Source organism: Rhinopithecus roxellana, chromosome 4, assembly GCF_007565055.1.
Source record: "Rhinopithecus roxellana isolate Shanxi Qingling chromosome 4, ASM756505v1, whole genome shotgun sequence".
NCBI classification, from domain to species: Eukaryota; Metazoa; Chordata; class Mammalia; order Primates; family Cercopithecidae; genus Rhinopithecus; species Rhinopithecus roxellana.
Genome location: NC_044552.1, coordinates 4,155,150 through 4,176,009, shown reverse-complemented (window position 1 = coordinate 4,176,009; position 20,860 = coordinate 4,155,150). Strand labels below are relative to the sequence as shown.

At 38.6% G+C, this 20,860-nt stretch overlaps 1 protein-coding gene across 5 annotated transcripts in view; it reads right to left on the bottom strand.

Moving 5' to 3' along the window:
* Positions 1-20,860, bottom strand: part of DTNBP1 (dystrobrevin binding protein 1) — a 158,516-nt gene that overhangs the window by 94,415 nt on the left and 43,241 nt on the right. For all 5 annotated transcript variants that reach the window (XM_010376394.2, XM_010376393.2, XM_030929318.1 and 2 more), the window contains 2 exons: positions 18,402-18,534; positions 5,836-5,968 (listed from right to left, as the gene is read on the bottom strand). In XM_010376394.2, coding sequence (XP_010374696.1) covers positions 5,836-5,968; positions 18,402-18,534 — 266 coding nt within the window. The remainder of the gene's footprint in view (positions 1-5,835; positions 5,969-18,401; positions 18,535-20,860) is intronic.

Below are 20,860 nucleotides of genomic sequence, written 5' to 3'. Positions count from 1 at the left end.
CAAGCAATCCTCCAGAGTACTGGGACTACAGGCATGCACCACCATACCCAGCTAATTTTTAATGTTTTTTTTTTTTTTGTAGAGATGGGGTCTACGTTGTACAGGCTGGTCTTGGACTCCTGGGCTCAAGCAATCCTCCCACTTCAGCCTCCCAAAGTGCTGGGATTACAAGCATTAGCCACCATGCCCAGGCATCATTTTATAGCACATAAATTATAATGCATTGATTAAAATATATCTAAGTCACTGGGTGAGGGTGAAAAAAAGCAAATAAAATTTCATAGCTCCAAATCTTATTCCCTGCTTTTCCATCTAATCATCTTAACTTGTCAAAACCTGAAATTCAATTTTATGTATTAAAGGGTGGGCATACCTCATTTTATTGCACTTATCAGATATTGCACTTTCTAAATAAATTGAAGGTTTGTGGCAACGCTGTGTTACGCAAACCAGTGCCATTTTTCTAACAGCATGTGCTCACTTTATGTCTCTGTGTCACATTTTGGGAATCCTCACAATATTCCAAACTTTGTCATTGTTTTATGTATTATGGTGATCCGTGATCTTTGATATTACTGCTGTCATTGTTTTGGGGTGCCCCAAACCCCATAAATGTTGTATGTGTTCTGACTGCTCCCCTGACAAGCCATTCTCCAATTTCTCTCCCTCTCCTTGGACCTCTCTATTCCCTGAGACAAAACAATATTGAAATTAGGCCAATTATTAATAATAACCCTACAATGGCCTCTAATTATTCAAGTGAAAGAAAGAGTCTCACATCTCTCACTTGAAATCAAAAGCTAGAAATAATCAAGCTTGCTGAGGCAGGCATGTCGGAAGTCAAGACAGGACAAGAGCTAGGCCTTTTGCACAAAATGGTTAGCTAGGTTGTGAATGCCTAGGAAAAGTTCTTAAAGGAAATTAAAAATGCTACTCCAGTGAACACATGAACGGTAAGAAAACAAACCCACCATATATGGAGAAAGTCTGAGTGGTCTGGACAGAAGATTAAACCAGCCACAACATTCTCTTCCTTAAGTTAAAACCTAATCCAGAGCAAGGTTCCGACTCTCTTCAGTTCTATGAAAGCTAAAAGAGGTGAGAAAGCTGGAGAAGAAAAGTCTGATGCTAGCAAAGGTTGGTTCATGAAATTTAAAGTAAGAAGTCATCTCCATAACAACAAAGTGCAAGGTGAAGCAGGAAGTGCTGACGTAAAAGCTGCAGCAGCTTATCCAGAAGATCTAGCTACGATAACTGATGAAGGTGAAAACACTAAAGAGCAGATTGTCAAGAGACAAAATAGACTTTTATTGGAAGAAGATGCCATCTAAGACTTTCATAGCTAGAGAGGGGAAGTCCGTGCCTGACTTCAAAACTTCAAAGGACAGTCTCATTCTCTTGTGAAGGACTAATGGTGACTTTAAGCTGAAGCCAGTGTCTCATTTACTACTCTGAAAATCTTGGGAGGCATCCTGAAAATCCATAGAATTACGCTAAATCTTCTCTGCCTGTGCTGTATAAATGCAACAACAAAGCCTGGATGAAAGCACATCTGTTGGTGGCATAGTTTACTGAATACTTTAAGCCTACTGTTCAGACCTACTGCTCAGGAAAAAAAAAAAAAAAAATCCTTTCCAAATAATATTGTTCATTGACAATGCACCTGGTCACCCAAGAGCCCTCACGGAGATGAACAAGTAGATCAATGTTGTTTCATTGTTATGAACACAACATTGATTCTGCAGCCTGTGGAATAAGGAGTCATTTCAACTTTCAAGTCTTATTATTTAAGAAATACATTTTGTAAGGCTATAGCAGCTGTAGATAATGATTCCTTCAATGGATCTAAGTCAACTGAAAACCTCTGGAAAGGGTTAACCATTCCAGATGCCATTAAGAATGTTCATAATTAGCCGGGCGCGGTGGCTCACGCCTGTAATCCCAGCACTTTGGGAGGCCGAGACGGGCGGATCATGAGGTCAGGAGATCGAGACCATCCTGGCTAACACGGTGAAACCCCGTCTCTACTAAAAATACAAAAAAAAAAAAAAAAAACTAGCCGGGCGAGGTGGCGGGTGCACCTACTCGGGAGGCTGAGGCAGGAGAATGGCGTAAACCCAGGAGGCGGAGCTTGCAGTGAGCTGAGATCTGGCCACTGCACTCCAGTCCGGGCAACAGAGCGAGACTCCACCTCAAAAAAAAAAAAAAAAAAAAAAAAAAAAAGAATGTTCATAATTAGTGGTGGGAGGTCAAAATATCAAACATTAGCAATAATTTTGAAGAAGTGGATTCCAACCCTCATGGATGACTTTGAGAGGTTCAAGATTTCTATGAAGGAAGTCTACAGATGTGGTAGCAACAGCAAGAGAACTAGAATTAGAAGCGAAGCCTGAAGATATGCTTGAATTACTGCAATCTCGTGATCCAACTTAAACAGATGAGGAGTTACTTCCTATGGATGAGCAAAGGAAGTGGTTTCTTGAGAAGAAATCTACTCCTGGTGAAGATGCTGTGAACATCGTTGAAATGACAAGAAAGGACATAGAATGTTACATAAACTGAGTTGAGAAAGCAGCAGTAATGTTTGAGAGGATTGATTCCAGTGTTGGAAGTAATTCTACTATGGGTGAAATGCTGTCAAACAGCAACACATTCTACAGAGAAATCTTTCCTGGAAGAAAGAGTCCATTGATGTAGCAAACTTCATTGTTAAGCTATTTTAACTAAGATATTGCTACAGCCATCTTAACCTTCAGCAACCACCACCTGATAAGTCAGCAGCCATTACCATAGAGGCAAGACCCTTCACCATCAAAAAGATTACAACTCACTGAAGGCTGATGATCATTAGCAATAAGGTATTATTAATTAAGGTATGTACATTGTTTTTTAAGACATAATGCTAGTGCACATTTAATAGACTACATACAGTATAGTATAAACATAACTTTTATATGCACTAGGAAAGCAAAAAAATCATGTAACTAGCTTTACTGCAGAATGCAGTGGACTGGAACAGAATCCGCAATATCTTAAGGTATTATACTAGGTTTCCAACAATTAAATTTCAACACATCTTGATAGAAAAATCACAATAGTCATATAATTCTTGTATTATGTAGCTAAAAAGCAATGGGCTATTTAAATATATAGATTACCCATCTCTTTATAGCTACACGAGTTAATAATACAAGTTAGTCAGAACTTGCAGCCACTGACAGAGCACTTAGCTGGTGCCAAGCACTATTCCAAGCACTTTACTGATTCCCTAAAACCCTATAACGTACTGTATTGTTATTATCCCCATTTCACAGACAAGAAAACCACCTTCTAGGGTCACATGACCTGTACCCAAGCTGTCCAACCTCCTGCAAAAATTTCCTCTCAAAATTCTAAGCCTTCCTACCATGTTCCTTGAAACTCTTGTTGTATTACAAACCATATTTCCATGCCTAACTTCTTTACAACAGAATGTCTCTCTAACTTTTCATTTAACAATGAAGACTAGCCTGAGCATTTCTACCTCTGCTACCTTCCTCTTAAGCGAAGTTCCTCTTTTCCCACGCCCACATATCATACTGGAAATGCCCTGGGTCACAAGGTGCACCCACTCATTTAAAAGTCCCTTCTCCAGGCCGGGCGCGGTGGCTCATGCCTGTAATCCCAGCACTTTGGGAGGTTGAGGCTAATGGATCACCAGAAGTCAGAGGTTTGAGAGCAGCCTGGCCAACATGGTGAAACCCCATGTCTACTAAAAATACAAAAATTAGCTGGGCATGGTGGTGTGCACCTGTAATCCCAGCTACTCGGGAGACAGAAAAAATGCTTGAACCCAGGAAGCAGAGGTCGCAGTGAGCCAAGATCACGTCATTGCACTCCAGCCTGGGCAACAACAGTGAAACTCTATCATGTTAAAAAAAAAAAAAAAAAAAAGTCTCTTCTCTGACAAGAATTCTTTTTTTTTTTTTGAGATGGAGTCTCACTCTGTCGCCCAGGCTGGAGTGCAGTGGCGCAGTCTTGGCTCACTGCAAGCTCTCCCCACCGGGTTCACGCCATGCTCCTGCCTCAGCCTCCGGAGCTGGGACTACAGGCGCCTGCCACCATGTCCGGCTAATTTTTTGTATCTTCAGTAGAGACAGGATTTCACCGTGTCAGCCAGGATGGTCTTGATCTCCTGACCTCGTGATCCATATGCCTCGGTCTCCCAAAGTGCTGGGGTTACAGGCGTGAGCCACTGCACCTGGCCAAACACTCCATTGTTCATGATGCCATACGCCCTCCTACAATCTTTGTGGGACAAATGAAATGTATAGAAAGCACCTCTGGAAAATTCACATACATACAACCTTTTGTAAATAGTCTGTTCCATGGCCTCCCTGGAACTCTTCTGAAGCTCTTCCACAGCCTGCACACAACCCATCTCCCATCTCTGCCCGGCAGTCTCTCAAAGTATGGTCCACAGGCCACCCATATCAGAACCACCTAGAAGGCCTGTTTAAAACCATTCTAAATTTAAACCATTCTAGAGGCTTATGGAATAAGGAGTCATTTCAACTTTCTCCACTGGAATTAACTTTAGAATGGACTCCCCAAGGACGGAGCCCAGGAAACCCCATTTTAAATACTCTCCCCAGGAGACTTTTACGGCCCATTAACATTTAGTGCCCATCTCTAAGTATACATGACCCTAATTGAGAACTTGTGTTCTAAAATACTCATTTCTATTCATTTCTGCCTCATCCCTTGGCCTCATTCTAGAAGACTTTAACATCAATACAGCAATGCACCTCACCTATGTATTAGCCTCCTTGGGGGTGGGGGGAGTGGTATATTAGTGACCAGCTCCTCCTGTCCATGATAGCAACCCACTCCTGTTATTGTCACTAGACCCAGAACAACTCCACTTATCAGCACTCCTAACACCAAGAGTGTACTCTGTCCAACCTATCCATCTCCCTCTCCTACCAAATCTGCTCTTGGGCCACAGCCAGACCCAATTCCATGACTTCTGCTTCCTCCCAACTAGCAAAGCCCGCCTCCAGCTTCTGTTCCAGAGGTGCCCAGCACAGACGACAGTCTGTCTCATGCCCTCTGAGACTGACTCCCCACAGACTTCAGAAATACCGACCCTGTACCTTCCATCTCTGAGCTGGCCACTGTAGGACTTGGGATGCCAGAGCTAGTCTAGCAGGCTATTACCCTTAGACTCCTTTTCCATCTCCAGTTCAGGTTGGCCTAGTGATAACAGCCATTATTATAACTAATATTTACAAAGCACTAACTGAATTAGGTAACAATTCATTCATTTAATCCTCACAACTCTATGATAGGGGTACATCATTATCCCCATCATAAACCAGTGACATTGAGGCTAAGAGAGATAAAATAATTCGCCTAAGGTCCCATAGGTAGTGTGTGACTGAGCTGAGATTTGAAGCCCTCCAGCCCCTTTCCACAGCCTGAGCTCAGGTTCCTTCTTTCTGTTCTAGCAATGGAGGAGAAGAGCAAGAAAAGAAAAGAGCAACCCAGTCATTTGCCACGTGGAGAAAACTAGCTCAGGGCTCCTATTTTGCTGGAAAACTTTGCCCTGTGCTCCACTCCTTCATCTTTATATTTGGGATTCATGTTTTACCCTTTCCTGAGCTTTCTATAACTCATCTCCAAAAGATGGCAACAGATAGTGGTTTTTTAAAAAAGTTTTGGAAAGCTTATTTATCAGCTTCATGTCGAAACCCTTGTCTTTTATCAGCCGGGACTTTTAAAGAGTAGCATGTAAAGTAACATGGAAAACTTCGAGACTGAAAATGAATATGGTAGCAAAGTTTTCAAACTCACCTCTTATTTTTCTTGTAATTCTCCAGTTGCTGGGACTGCATATGTTTGCATCTTTCCAGTTCACACTGCCCACATAAGTCTTCCAGATGCAGCAGGTTGTTCTCTACCTCCTCAAAACTCGCCTCTAAATGAGCTGAAAGTATATAAAAATAAACAAACTTCAAAAGTCAGAATCCTTGATCATGATGAATACAAAAAGTATTTAAAAAGTGGCCAGGCGCGGTGGCTCAAGCCTGTAATCCCAGCACTTTGGGAGGCCGAGACGGGCGGATCACGAGGTCAGGAGATCGAGACCATCCTGGCTAACAGTGAAACCCCGTCTCTACTAAAAAATACAAAAAAACGAGTCAGGCGAGGTGGTGGGTGCCTGTAGTCCCAGCTACTCGGGAGGCTGAGGCAGGAGAATGGCGTAAACCCGGGAGGCGGAGCTTGCAGTGAGCTGAGATCCGGCCACTGCACTCCAGCCCGGGCGACAGAGTGAGACTCCGTCTCAAAAAAAAAAAAAAAAAGTATCAAAAAGGTAAAAGTTTACATTGTTGAGATTGTTTTGCATTTTTAAGTATTTTTTATTAAACTTTCTTGAAGCAAAAGAAAACATACTGGCCAACATTAAAACATAATTCAAATTATCTTTTTTGACTACATTTCAAGCATTACTAAGAAATAAACTTTCCTAAATACTAATTAACCAGGAAGACAAAGAAATGGAGAAACATTATCTTGATTAACATAATACTATATCCTAATGATCCCATATACCACATGCGAATAACCAATTTTCACATAATAAGAATATGGCAAAATATAATTAACACAAATTATACCTAACTTAACCTAATTATACCTATCCTTAACTAACTTAGTATCTGTGTTTCTAAATTACGTTAGCATTTGTTTTGCCTCCAGCACATCACATACACAAATCTTCAAGGCGCAGTAGATATGCACAAATACCTGGTAAGCAGGGGTTACCAGGCTACTCAGTGGTTGGGTGAGGAAGTGACTTCGCTCTGCCTGTCAGGTGACTAGTCTTTCACTACTCCACTCTGCTGCTAGGCCACAGAGCCTTGCAGCTTTATTGGAACATGAACATCACCCACTCAAACCTTTCACTGAAAAGATTCAAGACTAAAGCCTAGAAAAACAAATACAGTGCCTTGCCCAAGCAAGCTAGTGAAGGGCCACACGGCCAGTGAAGGACAGTCAGGAATCCAAACTGAATCCCTCTCACATTACACTGATTTCCAATTGATAGGATGCTAAGTAAAATGAGATTGTAGGGGCAAGGATTAGTTGTTTTCTCATATAAAAGAAAAGCTTTTGAGGTCAAACATTCGAGAACTCAGAGCCTCATAACTAGTTATCTATTATTCACTGACATATGACAGTCACTGGGATACAAAGATGAAAAAGACAGTCCTGGAGCTCAAGGAGCTTACAGGAGAGGGGAGGCATATTTCAATGACAACAGAGCATGACAGAGTGAGGTGCCGTAGGAACTCAAAGGAGTGGCATCTAACACAGATGAGGGAAAGCTCAGCAAGAAATGATTCCCAAGCCGGGAAGTAACAGTGATCCAGTGGGGAAAGGAGCAGTGAAGAGGAACAAGTTGGCTCTGCAGCCTTCCAGTCTTGGGTTCATTTAAAGGGCTATAATATAACTCCTTCATTTACGTACTAGCTTTTCATATGACTTTCTAAATTAGCTTTCATAGCATTAGGTTTGAGACAAACTCCTCAAATTTCAACTGACAATTACAGGTTTATTGTGATGCAAATGTTTGCCTGTTTTTGGAAGTCCTAGAGAGAGCAATTAGGCACAAGAAATAAAGATATCCAAATAGGAAAGGAGGAAGTTGAAATGCCCGTTTGCAGATGACATGATCTTATGTAGAGAAAACTCTAAAAGCGCCAGCAAAAAAACTTTTAGAACTTAATAAATTCAGTAAAGTTGCAGGATACAAAATCAACATACAAAAATCAGTAGCATTTCTATACACCAACAATGAAATTGCAGGGGGCAAGAAATCAAGAAAGCAGTCCCATTTACAATAGTTACAAAAAATTACAATACTTAAGAATAAATTTAACCAAGGGAAGGAAAGAGCCAGGTGCGGTGGCTCACACCTGTAATCTCAGCACTCTGGGAGGCTGAGGCAGGAGGATCACTTGAGCCTAAGAGTTTGAGACCAAGGGGATGAAAGATCTCTACATGACAAACTATAAAACACTAATGAAAGAAGTTGAAGAAGACACAAAAATGAAAAGACATCCCCATGTTCAGGCATTAGAAGAATATTGTGAAAATGATGATACTGCCAAAAGTGATCTACAGATTAAATGCAATCCCTATCAAAACACCAACGACATTCCTCACAGAAATAGAAAAAAAAATTCTAAAACTCATATGGAATCACACAAGACCCTGAATAGCCAGAGCAATCCTGAGCAAAAATAACAAAGCTGGAAGCATCAGATTGTCTGACTTCAAAATATACTACAAAAAGCTATAGTAACCAAAACAGCATGATGCTAGCATAAAAACAGACATGCTGGAACAGAACAGAGAACCCAGAAAACCCAAAAATAAATCCACCTATTTATAGCCAATCAGTTTTTGACAAAGGCACAAAGAACATTCATTGGGAAACACATGGTCTCATCAATAAATGATGCTGGGTTAAGTGAATATCCATATGCAGAAGAATGAAACTAGACTCCTAACTTTCACCCTAGAACAAAATCACCTCATAATGGATTAAAGACTTAAATGTAAGAGCTGAAACCATGAAACTACTAGAAGAAAACATACGGGAAACATTTCAGAACATTGGTTTGGACAAAGATTTTATGGAGAAGACTTCAAAGGCACAAGTGACAAAAGCAAAAATAGACAAACTAGATTACATCAAACTAAAAAGCTTCTGCCTGGAAAAAAAAAAATCAAGACTGAAAAGACAACCAGCAAAACGGGAGAAAATACCTGCAAATGACTCATCCCACAAGGGATTAAAATCCTTTCCTTTGAATATATCCCTAGTATAGGACTGCTGGCCATATGGAGTTCTATTTTCGTTTTGTTTTGTTTCAGAGGAACCTCCATATTGTTTTTCATAAGGGCCCTACTAATTAAAATTCCCAAGGAACCCAAACAATTCAACAGCAAAAAATAAAAATAAAAAAAAATCCTATTAAAAAATGGGCAAATGAACTGAATAGACATCTCTCAAAAGAAGGTACATGAACGGCCAACGGGTATATGGAAAAATCTTCAACATCACTAATTATAAGGGAAATACAAATCAAAACCACAATGAGATAACATCTCACCCTAGTTAGAATAGCTATTGCCAGATGGAAATAACAGGCACTAGGGACTCCAAAAAGGGGGAAGGGTGGGAAGGGACAAAGACTGAAAAACTACCTATTGGGTGCGATGTTCACTATTTGGGTATTGGGTACACTACAAGCCCAATCTCTTCCAATATGCAATACAGCCACACAACAAACAAGCACTTGTAACCCCTTACCCCCTAAAACTAATAATAAAAAAAATAGCTATTACCGAAAAGACCAAAAACAACAAATTCCGGCAAGGACGCGGAGAAAGGGGAGTTCTCATTCGCTGTTGGTGGAAATTTAAATTAGTATAATCATTACGGAAAACAGTATGGAAGTTCCTTAAAAAATCAAAAGTAGAACTACCATATGACCAGCAGTCCCACTACTATCGGGAATACAGCCAAGGGAAAGGAAATCAGTATCTTGAAGCGTTATCTGCACTCCCATGTTCACTGCAGCTCTATACACAATAGCCAAGACATGAATTCAACCTAAGCATCCATCAATAGATGAATGGATAAAGAAGATGTGTTACATATAAACGATGGAATACTATTCAGCTGTAAAAAAAGGTTTAAGTACTACCATTTGCAGCAACATGGATGAGCCTCGAGGACAGTATGTTAAGTGAAATAACCCAGGCACAGAAAGATAAATACTGTTATGTTTTCACCCATATGTGGAAGCTAAACACGTTGATCCCAGGGAAGTAGAGGGTAGAATAGTGCTTACTAGAGGCTGCTGGGGAGGTGGGCAGTAGCCAAAGGTTGGTTAATAGATACAAAACTACAGCTAGATAGGAAGAATAAGTTCTAGTATTCTATAGCACTGTATGGAGAGTATAACAATTAACTGTATATGTTCAAATAGCAAAAGAGTGGATTTTGAATGTTCCCAACACAAAAAAATGGTGTTTGAGGAGATGGATGTGCTGACCACCTTGATTTATTACACACTGTGTACATGTATCAAAAATCACACTGTGCCCTATAAATATACACAATTATGTGTCAATTAAAAATAATAATAAAAGCAAAAAATACACAAAAACTTAAAAATTTTTAAAAGACAAGACAAGGCAGACACTGGGAGAAAATCTTTGTAGAACACACCTGATAAAGGACTGATATCCAAAATATTACAAAGTGCTCAATTTGCAACTGAGGGGCAGTCTACAAAATATCTGATCACCATGTCTCAAAAAATTGTCATGGTCATCAAAAACAAAAAATGTTTGAGAAACTGTCAGAGCCAGGAGGAACCTAAGAAGACAAGATGACTAAATTTAGTGTGGTCTCCTGAATGGGATCTTGGAACTGAAAAGAATTATTAAGTTAAAAAAAAATTTAAAAAGTATGAATTTTTATTAATGAAGATTTTATTTTTAATTAATCTTTGTTTGATCCAAACAGCTGTTAGATAATCCAAGAAGTGTTGACATTTTCTCTTTTTATCCTCCTCTCAAGCATTTATCCTTTGAGTTACAAACAATCCAATTACATTTTTTATTTTAAAATATACAGTTATTATTGGCAATAGTCACCCAACTGTGCTATCAAATAGTAGGTCTTATTCCTTTTTTTTTTTTGACACTTTCTAATATCCTAAATTTTAACCCTACTAAATATTTGTGCTTATAAAAACTCCCTCTCCCCTCTGCTAGGGTATAAGGCTTAAAAACATGAATTTGGTGGGGGGGAATAAATTTTATTCAAAAGTGAAAACATGACGACAAGCAGTTTAGCAGTTTTCTTCAGACATTTTAGGTACTGACTTTCATCATATTGATATATCACTGTAAACCACTGGCAAATCTGGAAAAGGCTAATAATAATGTAGTTCAGGGTGGTTTTGAACCCAGCTTCAGAGGCCACATCAAACAGCTACTATACGTGATTATGGAACGCTTAAATGAAACAATTTGTAAAATCTAAATTTTAGCCAATAACTATACCTAAGATTTTTCAGAATGTCACAAATGGTACACAAAGAGTTTATATGGGGGAATCAGGCAAAATGATGTACTGCCATTTACATATATATTTTTTTTTTGTAGAGATGAGGCCTCGCTATGACCTGGCTGGTCTTGAACTCCTGGGCTTGAGTGATCTTCCTGGGCTGGCCTCCCAAAGTGCTGGAATTACAGGTGTGAGCCACCACACCCAGCCTACATTGTTTTTTGTCTTATTAAATGAAAAACTGACTAGGAGATTCAGCTTGGGAACTAGTACTCCTAGCACTAAAGAAGCAATACTCAGTTCATTCTGTTATAACTAGTCTGACAGGGTCTTAAAATGTATAAAAGACTATCATAGCTAACAGGATTATGTAAAAGGTTGTTTCATTTTGATTAGTGATAAAAACTAGAATAGTTAAATTTAATATAGATTCCATTTAACTCTAAGCTACTTGGTGCATTCAGTATCATGCACGTATGCTTAGCATATGGAGGACTGGTTAAGAGCTAGGCTTTGAAGCACAAGCTTAAAAACCCAGCTCTGTTCCTGCCATATGAGATGCAATGTGATACCTTGTCTGTGAAGAGAGAGCTAACAACACATATCTTGCAAAGCTGTTAAAAGGATTAAATGAGCCAAAGTACCTAAACTTAATACTTGACACTTAGTAAATAATTAATGTTTGAATATAAAAAATAGAGAAAATTTTTAGATTAGCTAAGTTTTATATTTAATAAGTCATTTAGAACTAATAATTTCATTGACCAGTAATGATAATGATGTAAACAAGATCTATGGATCTATTAGATCAAAATGTCAACAACATTTTCATTTTTACCTTACAAACTTACACACCTATAAGTTATTTTCCAGACTATATTCTTAGACTTAAGATCTCCTACTGGTAAAAGCAATGAAATTTCAAATGATTTTTCTGAAAAGAAACTATGTAATGGAGCCAACAATTATTCTATGCTGGAAAATGTGTATGTTCTTTTTACCTTTTTAATCTTTATCTGGACAGATGGCAATTTCCATTTAGATTCTAGCTCTGTTGGTTGACTACAGAGCTAATGAGGCCAGGAACTTAAATGAGGTTGATCTCTAGGCAGGCCAATTAATTTCTCATGGACAGAAATTCTGTTCTAGGTACAAATTGTACTTGCTGCCCCAGTCACTCTTTTGTTAATAACGTGGGGACCAGATGAAAACATGTGAGTGGTTTATCAACCTGGAATTCCTAATGAAAAACACGCTGTACATACTTCTGAATAGGACAGCATCATGCTCTTGTGCTGAATGACAAATTTAGACTAAAAATGCTTGAAATAGTCAGTGGTCATTTGACTGCTAACACCAAATTCATATTTATGTTCTCCCCTTTAAAAAGCTTCACAGGCTCCGAACACTTTCAAGTTAAACTCCTTATCATTCAGAGACCTACTGCTCTCTGGCCACAAACTGTGTTTACTTCACTTCTTTCCTTCACATATTCTACATTACAGCAAAACAAGATGAGTCCTGCACGTTGGTGCCTCCTCCTCCTTGCCTCTGCCTGTCCCTAACCCCGGCCTGTCTTTTCAGGCTTAGGCCAGTGGCAGCCCGCCCTCCTCCCACAGAACTCCCTTCCTCTTCTGTGCTGCCCCAGACCTTTCAGCCTCACATAGGACTCACATTCTGACTGATATCATCCAACTAGTTGTGTACTCTCATCTCTCTCAGGAATCAGTAAGGGCCTTAAAGGTGCAGACTGTATTTTTGCTTCTTTGCTATCCCCTAATAACTTGCCTGTTGAATTCAATAAAGAATAATGGCTGGTGATAGAATGATTCTATTACTCTAACATGTAAAATAACCAAGAAGGCAAATCTATTCATGGTCATCTAGTTTAAATATTAAGAGATTATGCCAAATTTTGTAAAAGAATAAACATAAGCAAGGAACTTAGAAAACATTAAACAACATGATGATACTTTTAGTATATTAAACCAGGTCACATTATCAGTGACTTAAAACAGAAGAAGTGATGAAAATTTTCCACTTTAACATTAGTAGACTTGAAATGAGTAATAAAATATAAAAGAATTGGTATTAAAAAAATTTCATCCCTTCTTATATTAAAAACGTAAAAAAGCTCTTCATATAATGACAATACATACATAACGTGTATTCTGAATATTTTATGTTGAATTTAAGTTGGCAGAAATTTAATTTTCCTGTCACAGCCTGCTCATTTCCTGTTGCAAAACAAGTTGCATATATGAGTACATTTGGTAACCAACTTAGGATGCATATACATAAAATACTAGCAGGCCTCCATGGACACAAATATACCTTTACAAGAAGCTCAAGTCTCACCATTTTGCTCGCTATAACAACAGCATATGTCTCATTTAGCGATCAGTGGAAGAGATAGGTAGAATTTTATTGTGAAAAGCCATTTGGGAATGCCTGACAGCTGTGCAAAAAAGAGCTTCACAAATCTTTGTGAGAAGGCCGTCCCAGAGGAAAAGCAATTCTGTTTGGAGTTTTTCTTTGTGCCATTTGTTTCAAATACATATTATTTGTAGTGTAACCACTAATATATAAAGAATGAAGTAGCACAGTAAAATTATTTCCCACTTAATGAGTTCTTTTCTAACAAAATAATTAGCCTCATGGAACAAAGAAATCTCCTTTGGCTGCAAACCCACAGGTCACAGAGGCCAGGTACTGAAAGACCACAAGACTCTTCAAATGCTTACGTTACACTTTTATGTACTAAGGTAATAAGGTAACGATGGTATGAATAAGGAAACTTTAAGAGGTACATTAACTTGCAAAAGCCATTATGGAACAAATGAGATCTATGTAGTAGCATAAAAGGTGTCTAAGAGAATTCATGTGCCTCTCGAAGGGTCTAACCTCAGAAAGGAACCTGGACATACGATAACCTAGTTCATGAAAAACCAACAGAGCTATGATCATTTCTCTGTTAGATGCCCTTTAAAATTCTGTACAGAAGAAAGCAAAATAATACTGTATCAGGCTAGGTCAAATCAAAAGAAAAAGACAAACTCAGTATGTGGCTGCCATTCTCTTATATCTAAGAATTGTTATCTAAGAATTAACAGAATCTGCTGGCTGGGTACAGCGGTTCAATCCTGTAGTGCCAGAGCTTTGGGAGGCTGAGGCAGGAAGATCGCTTGAGTCCAGGGATAGTTTGAGGCTGCAGTGAGCTATGATCACATCACCGTGCTACAGCCTGGACAACAGAGTTAGATACTGTCTCTAAAAAAAATTAAAATTTCAAAACAAAAACAAAACTCAGAATCTTCTGTTCTAGATGAAGGGAACAGTCTTTTTAAAATAGGTCATATAAAATAAACTAAGAAATAGAATTCAAAGACAAGGCTTTAACATTTTGAATTTCAACAAAGGAATAGGATTATACTACCCTCTAGTGGAAGTTCAAGAGAATTCAGTATATACTTGTCAAACATATTTTTCCAGTTTTATGATTAAAAAGCACTGTGGTTTTTCACAGAATAAAAACATTCCATTGTATACTTATACACTTTCAATATACAGAATACTAATATCACCACATTGAAAGTTGTGGTTTTGCATTCTAAACTGTTCTGCAGCACAAGCTGAATTGCATAACTTCCATCCAAACCCTCCTGTCACAGAATAACGGTTTTGTAAATTCACAAAGGCTAGAGAGGTCCCCATTAGAATGTCGACATCTTGATGGCAGATACCCACCCTTGTTCACTGCTGTGTGTCCAGAGTCTGTACGCAGTGTGTGGTGCGTGGCAGATGCCCAGCATGTACCAGTCACTGTGCTAAGTGGTTACGTTTATCATCTCATTTAATCCCCCAAATACCTATGAGACAGGTATGCTCATCATCATTTTGCAGACAAGCAAACTAAAGCTTGGAGTCATCGAGAAATCTGCACAGTTCTTAAAGTGAGGAAGTTGTAGGACTGGGAACCAAACTCAGATCTGTAAGTTCATAGCCCTTGTTTTCCAATTCCCAGCATACCTTTATTATTTATTTTTAAAATGACAAACCTTATCAGTAAGTGTCAATTAAATAGGCTTCTGCAAGCTGGACTGAAACCAACATGAATGGATCATCTGCTGTAACTTAACAATTCCCAAGGGGCTAGGTACCAGGAGTCGTATTAATGAAGCCATGGGATAACACAGCTAAAAGCATCATCAAAAGTCCAAATTGTTCACATAAGATACAACCTGTACCCTTCAATAAAAGCAGACCCTCTAGAGAGCAAAGTAAAATCAAAAGAGTGAAACAGCCTGGAAAATGAGGGACTGACAGGATATGGTGTTACATCTGACAGTGAAAGGGCAACAAGTTCAAAGAGGTTAGGGGAACTATGTGACCAAATAAAATCGCTGTTTTCTTCTAAGTGTGTTTTTATTTTTTTATTATTGCTTAACTATTTAAGCCTTGTAATACTATGTCAAGGTATTTGGGTGATAATAGGAGAGATTTTGAGGCTCAAAAAAAAAAAAAAAAAAAAAAAACCCAGTAAATGAGTGAGCATTTAAAACACTAAATGTTTCCAAAATCTAAGAATGATACATAAACGCATCAAAATGAATTCACAAAGTACATTAATGGTGCAGATATATGTTTACACAACTCCATCAAATTTGGCTTCAAAGTGTTTATTTTCCTACTGTAAAGAATATCATCGCAGGGCGCGGTGGCTCACGTCTGTAATCCCAGCACTTTGGGAGGCGAAGGCGGGCAGATCACGAGGTCAGGAGATTGAGACCATCTTGGCTAACACGGTGAAACCCCATCTCTACTAAAAAAAAATACAAAAAATTAGCTGGGCGTGGTGGCGGGCGCCTGTAGTCCCAGCTACTCGGGAGACTGAGGCAGGAGAAGGGCGTGAACCTGGGAGGCGGAGCTTGCAGTGAGCCGAGATTGTGCCACTGCACTCCAGCCTGGGCAACAGAGAGACTCCATTTCAAAAAAAAAAGAATATCATCAGCACTGATTCTATGAAGCTTAAACTGCTTAGCTAAAAGCCTCATGATTTTAAAACATCTCTCTCTGGGCTCATTCTAGGCCAACAAATACTAACTAGGTCTCTAAAATTCCAAGTTTTGATATGCTATCTTCCATAGTCATTCATCACTAATTATTATAAATACCAGGCAAATAACAGCAATAGATTAAAACCCAAAGGAAGCATGCATTCCAAAGGCTAACAGATAATTCAGATTGGCAATATACATGAAAAACCACCATCCAGACATACCTTCTAAAAAAAACTGAACTCACTCTCTAAAAAGAGCTCAATATCGGTTAGACACAGATGAGAGGAAAAAAATGACTCAAATTAATTTAGAAGTTACTAACTAGAACAGTTATCAGATAATCTTTTAGCTTTCATTTGTGTTTAGTGTTAGATGTTCTCAGATTACTAAAAAAGAAAGGATCCAAGTGAACATCTAGAAGGCCTATCTTGTGCATTTAAGAAGCCAAAATGCAGTTTCTGAAGAATAAGGTCATGTATTACTAAACATCAAACCTTTTTCAGGATATCAGAATCCTAATTGGGAATGAACATACACTATATTTTATGAAAGACTTATAGAGACTGCATTTCCTAAACAGAATTGACTATGAAAATAATTAGAATTGTGGCAGAATACATTTAATCAGCAGAGTGGTATTAAGCAAACAACAACCATCTGTAAACAGATTTACTCTCAGCTGGCTAAGAAGAATGTTCCAAACATCTTAAGGGCTATGTCCAAGGCTTGGGAAGGACCATTACTATACCTGTAAGAGGAAACCAATGCAGAGGGCAACGACAGCCATTTTACATTTCTCTAAGACCCAGAATCTCCTTTCCATGCCGTGCCTTCAGAAATAACAAAACACTGACCCTGAAAGGCGTGGCAACAGCCAGGGGACTTGAAGAATACAGTTCATAGAGACCTACTGAGAGCCCTCATCCTGCTCCCTCATCACCTCATCCTACTGCCTCATACTGATATTGAGGATATCATCAATGTGGTTGGGATCCTAGATGCATTTATAAATCTTATGATCCTGAGCAAGTTGCAACCTCTCCAAGCCTTAGTTTATCTGTAAATCGGGAATAATAAAAGCTACATTTGTGGGGTTCTTGTGAGAATTACAGCTAGTATCGTGAAGCATCTCATGATCTCTGACATAGAGTAGGTGCCATAAACAAACGATAGCTACTGTTATCAGCAACAGCACTCCAAATACTATGTATCTATTTTGTTCACATACAAAAAACTGTTTTATGACTTGCAAATTACTTGCCTTGTATATTAGTTGTGTTTTGCTTTGAATAAGGCAATATTAAAAACAGGAGGAGATAATAGAATATCTTTAGCTTCCCACCTAAAAGACTAAAACAGGTTATTAGCTCATACAGACAGCTCCTACCTCCTATTTTACTAAGATCTTAAGCTTGATTAGGAAATAGTAAGCTACAGTATTACCCTTAGATGTGGCATCATCAAACATAAAAGACAATTTTCTGAATATAAACCCAAGAAAAAAAAATACCAATATAATCCATCCAAATAAACAACACCAAAAAAATAAATTTCCAGAGTATAAATTTAGCCAAACTGGTACCCTGATTTACACTGTTGTTGTTGTTGTTGTTGCTGTTGTTTGAGACAAGGTCTCACTATGTTGCCCAGACTGGATTCAAACTTCTGGGCTCAAGCAATCCTCCTGCCTCAGTCTCCAGAATAGCTGCAACTGCAGGCACGCGCCACCACACCCAGCACAAGTACCCTCATTTAACCAGGTTTGTTTGGTCTCTAATCCGTTTGAAGAGAAAAAAAATACACTACAAGACATGAAGTTCTAGCAGATCTAAATTTTAAAAGCAACAATTTCTGGAATACATTCTACAGTCAGGACAAAGTCACCTAATCCATTTTCTACATGTATGCTTTCGAACAGAGACCAAATGTCAACAAAGACAACCCGAGTCACTTTAAGATCACCATAATTATAATTATGTGTCCTGAGCTGACCTGAGGCAGAAACAGTTAGAACTAATTTCTACTTTACATCATTTTCTGTCAAATGCTCAACTAATCAAAATATGAAATTAAGTAGAAATCATGATTTTCCAAAAAATCCTGTTAACCCAGAATTTCATGTGTTCCTAAAAAGCTTTGAAATTACACCAAACCCTGCCCAAGTTGTTTTCATTCCTAAAAGTAATGAATGAAAACATCGGACTTACTCAGATTTGCTGTCATGGATTCTAAGTCTGCGATTAAAGCTGGGAGCTGCTGGAGCTGCTCCTGCAGCTCCACGAGGCTTGTCTTTTTCTTCTCCCAGTGCGCAGAAAGCATGACCACTTCGCTATCCACCAGCTGCAGCACACAAGAAGGGGGGGCAAAGTGAAACCGGCTTTTAGGCACAAAGAAAGTACAGTTAACGTAATGAGATTTAATGTTACCTTTAACAACGCGTCTACTCAGTAGAGATTATGGTACATTCTAAAAGAGACTGAAGCTGTTTTCATTTTTAGAAAAGAACCAACTTAATATTCAGTACAGGAAACCTCAAATTACTGCTTGTATCACTGCATCTTAACCCAGAGAAGAGAAAGTTTAAAAATGACTTTAGAAGTCACTTCTAAGTATACCCCGTTTTAAGCAGACCATATATTTGAAAATCCAAATCTAAAAAAAATTAAAGCAAAAAACTACCACTAACAACCAAAAAGAAAACAAACATAAAACATAATTAACAGGTAATTACTGGCTTTACAAAAAGGAAGTCCTCAAACAAAAGTTCCCTAATACATTTAGAATATATCGTGATTTAATTTACATTTAAACAGGAATACTTATTGAATAAAGTATATAAAGGAATTTTGAGGAAATTGGCCAATTCCAAAATTCCAGAAAGAGAGGAAATGATTTAAGTTAACAAGGAATTCAGCAGATGTAAAGGGTTCCTAATAGCAAGGTTGTGAAATTCCAGAGCAGCCTAAGATAATTCTAACTTCTTTTGCTAAAGACTATAAAGAAAATGATAAACATTAGCTTCTCCCAGACAATTTTGTTTTGGTCTTAACACAGTGGGAGGGACAAGGGCCTAGAAAGATTTAGAAGGAGCAAGAAGAGGTAATCTTTTGAAAATATCAACATGAATAAGCAAGAACTGTGGGAAAAAAACTCCATAATCTGTACAATAAAAAATAAAGGTGACAAAACCCATTATATGACAGAAGAAAATGAATTTGAATATTCACAACAATTTGCACATCTCAAGAGTAAGGTTCTCTTTTCTTTTTTTGAGACGAAGTTTCGCTTTTGTTGCCCAGGCTGCAGTGCAGTGGTGATATCGGCTCACTGCAACCTCCGCCTCCCAGGTTCATGCGATTCTCCTGCCTCAGACCCCCCAGTAGCTGGGACTACAGGCGCCTGCCACCACACCCGGCTAATTTTTTGTATTTTTAGTAGAGATAGAGTTTCACCAAGTTGGCCAGGCTGGTTTTGAACTCCTGGCCTCAAGCAATCCATTCATCTTGGCCTCCCAAAGTGTTAGGATTACAGGAATGAGCCACTGTGCCCAGCCAGGATTAAGGCTCTTTAAGAGTTAGAATCTGAATACAACTGATTCTTACCAAGTTCCACTTAAATATTAAGAAAGGACTTTGGAAGACTGATTATATCAAAGATACAAAATTATTTGTATGTGGTACTAGATTGTTTTTTTTTGTACATTTCACTATAGTAGGAATTCTCATTTGAAATAAGAAACTAAGCTATGCTACATCTCCTGTGGTTTCTCAGCCCACGCTGGAGGGATAAGCACATCATCTCTTCATTCAAGCCTCAACTGAGCTGGGAGGCCACACCAACTTTCACACAAACTGCATTTCTCATTATTTTTGTGTACTTAAAAATGTCTGTTGCCAACTGGTCTTTAAAAAGATCCCTGTTTGCAGATGACATGATTGTATATTTAGAAAACCCCATCGTCTCAGCCCAAAATCTCCTTAAGCTGATAAGCAACTTCAGCAAAGTCTCAGGATACAAAATTAATGTGCAAAAATCACAAGCATTCTTATACACCAGTAACAGACAAACAGAGAGCCAAGTCAGGAATGAACTTCCATTCACAATTGCTTCAAAGAGAATAAAATACCTAGGAATCCAACTTACAAGGGATGTAAAGGACCTCTTCAAGGAGAACTACAAACCACTGCTCAGTGAAATCAAAGAGGACACAAACAAATGGAAGAACATACCATGCTCATGGATAGGAAGAATCAATATCGTGAAAATGGCCATACTGCCCAAGGTTATTTATAGATTCAATGCCATCCCCATCAAGCTACCAATGAGTTTCTTCACAGAATTGGAAAAAACTGCTTTAAAGTTCATATGGAACCAAAAAAGAGCCCGCATTGCCAAGACAATCCTAAGTCAAAAGGACAAAGCTGGAGGTGTCACGCTACCTGAAACTTCAAACTATACTACAAGGCTACAGTAACCAAAACAGCATGGTACTGGTACCAAAACAGAGCTATAGACCATTGGAACAGAACAGAGTCCTCAGAAATAATACCACACATCTACAGCCATCTGATCTTTGACAAACCTGAGAGAAACAAGAAATGGGGAAAGGATTCCCTATTTAATAAATGGTGCTGGGAAAATTGGCTAGCCATAAGTAGAAAGCTGA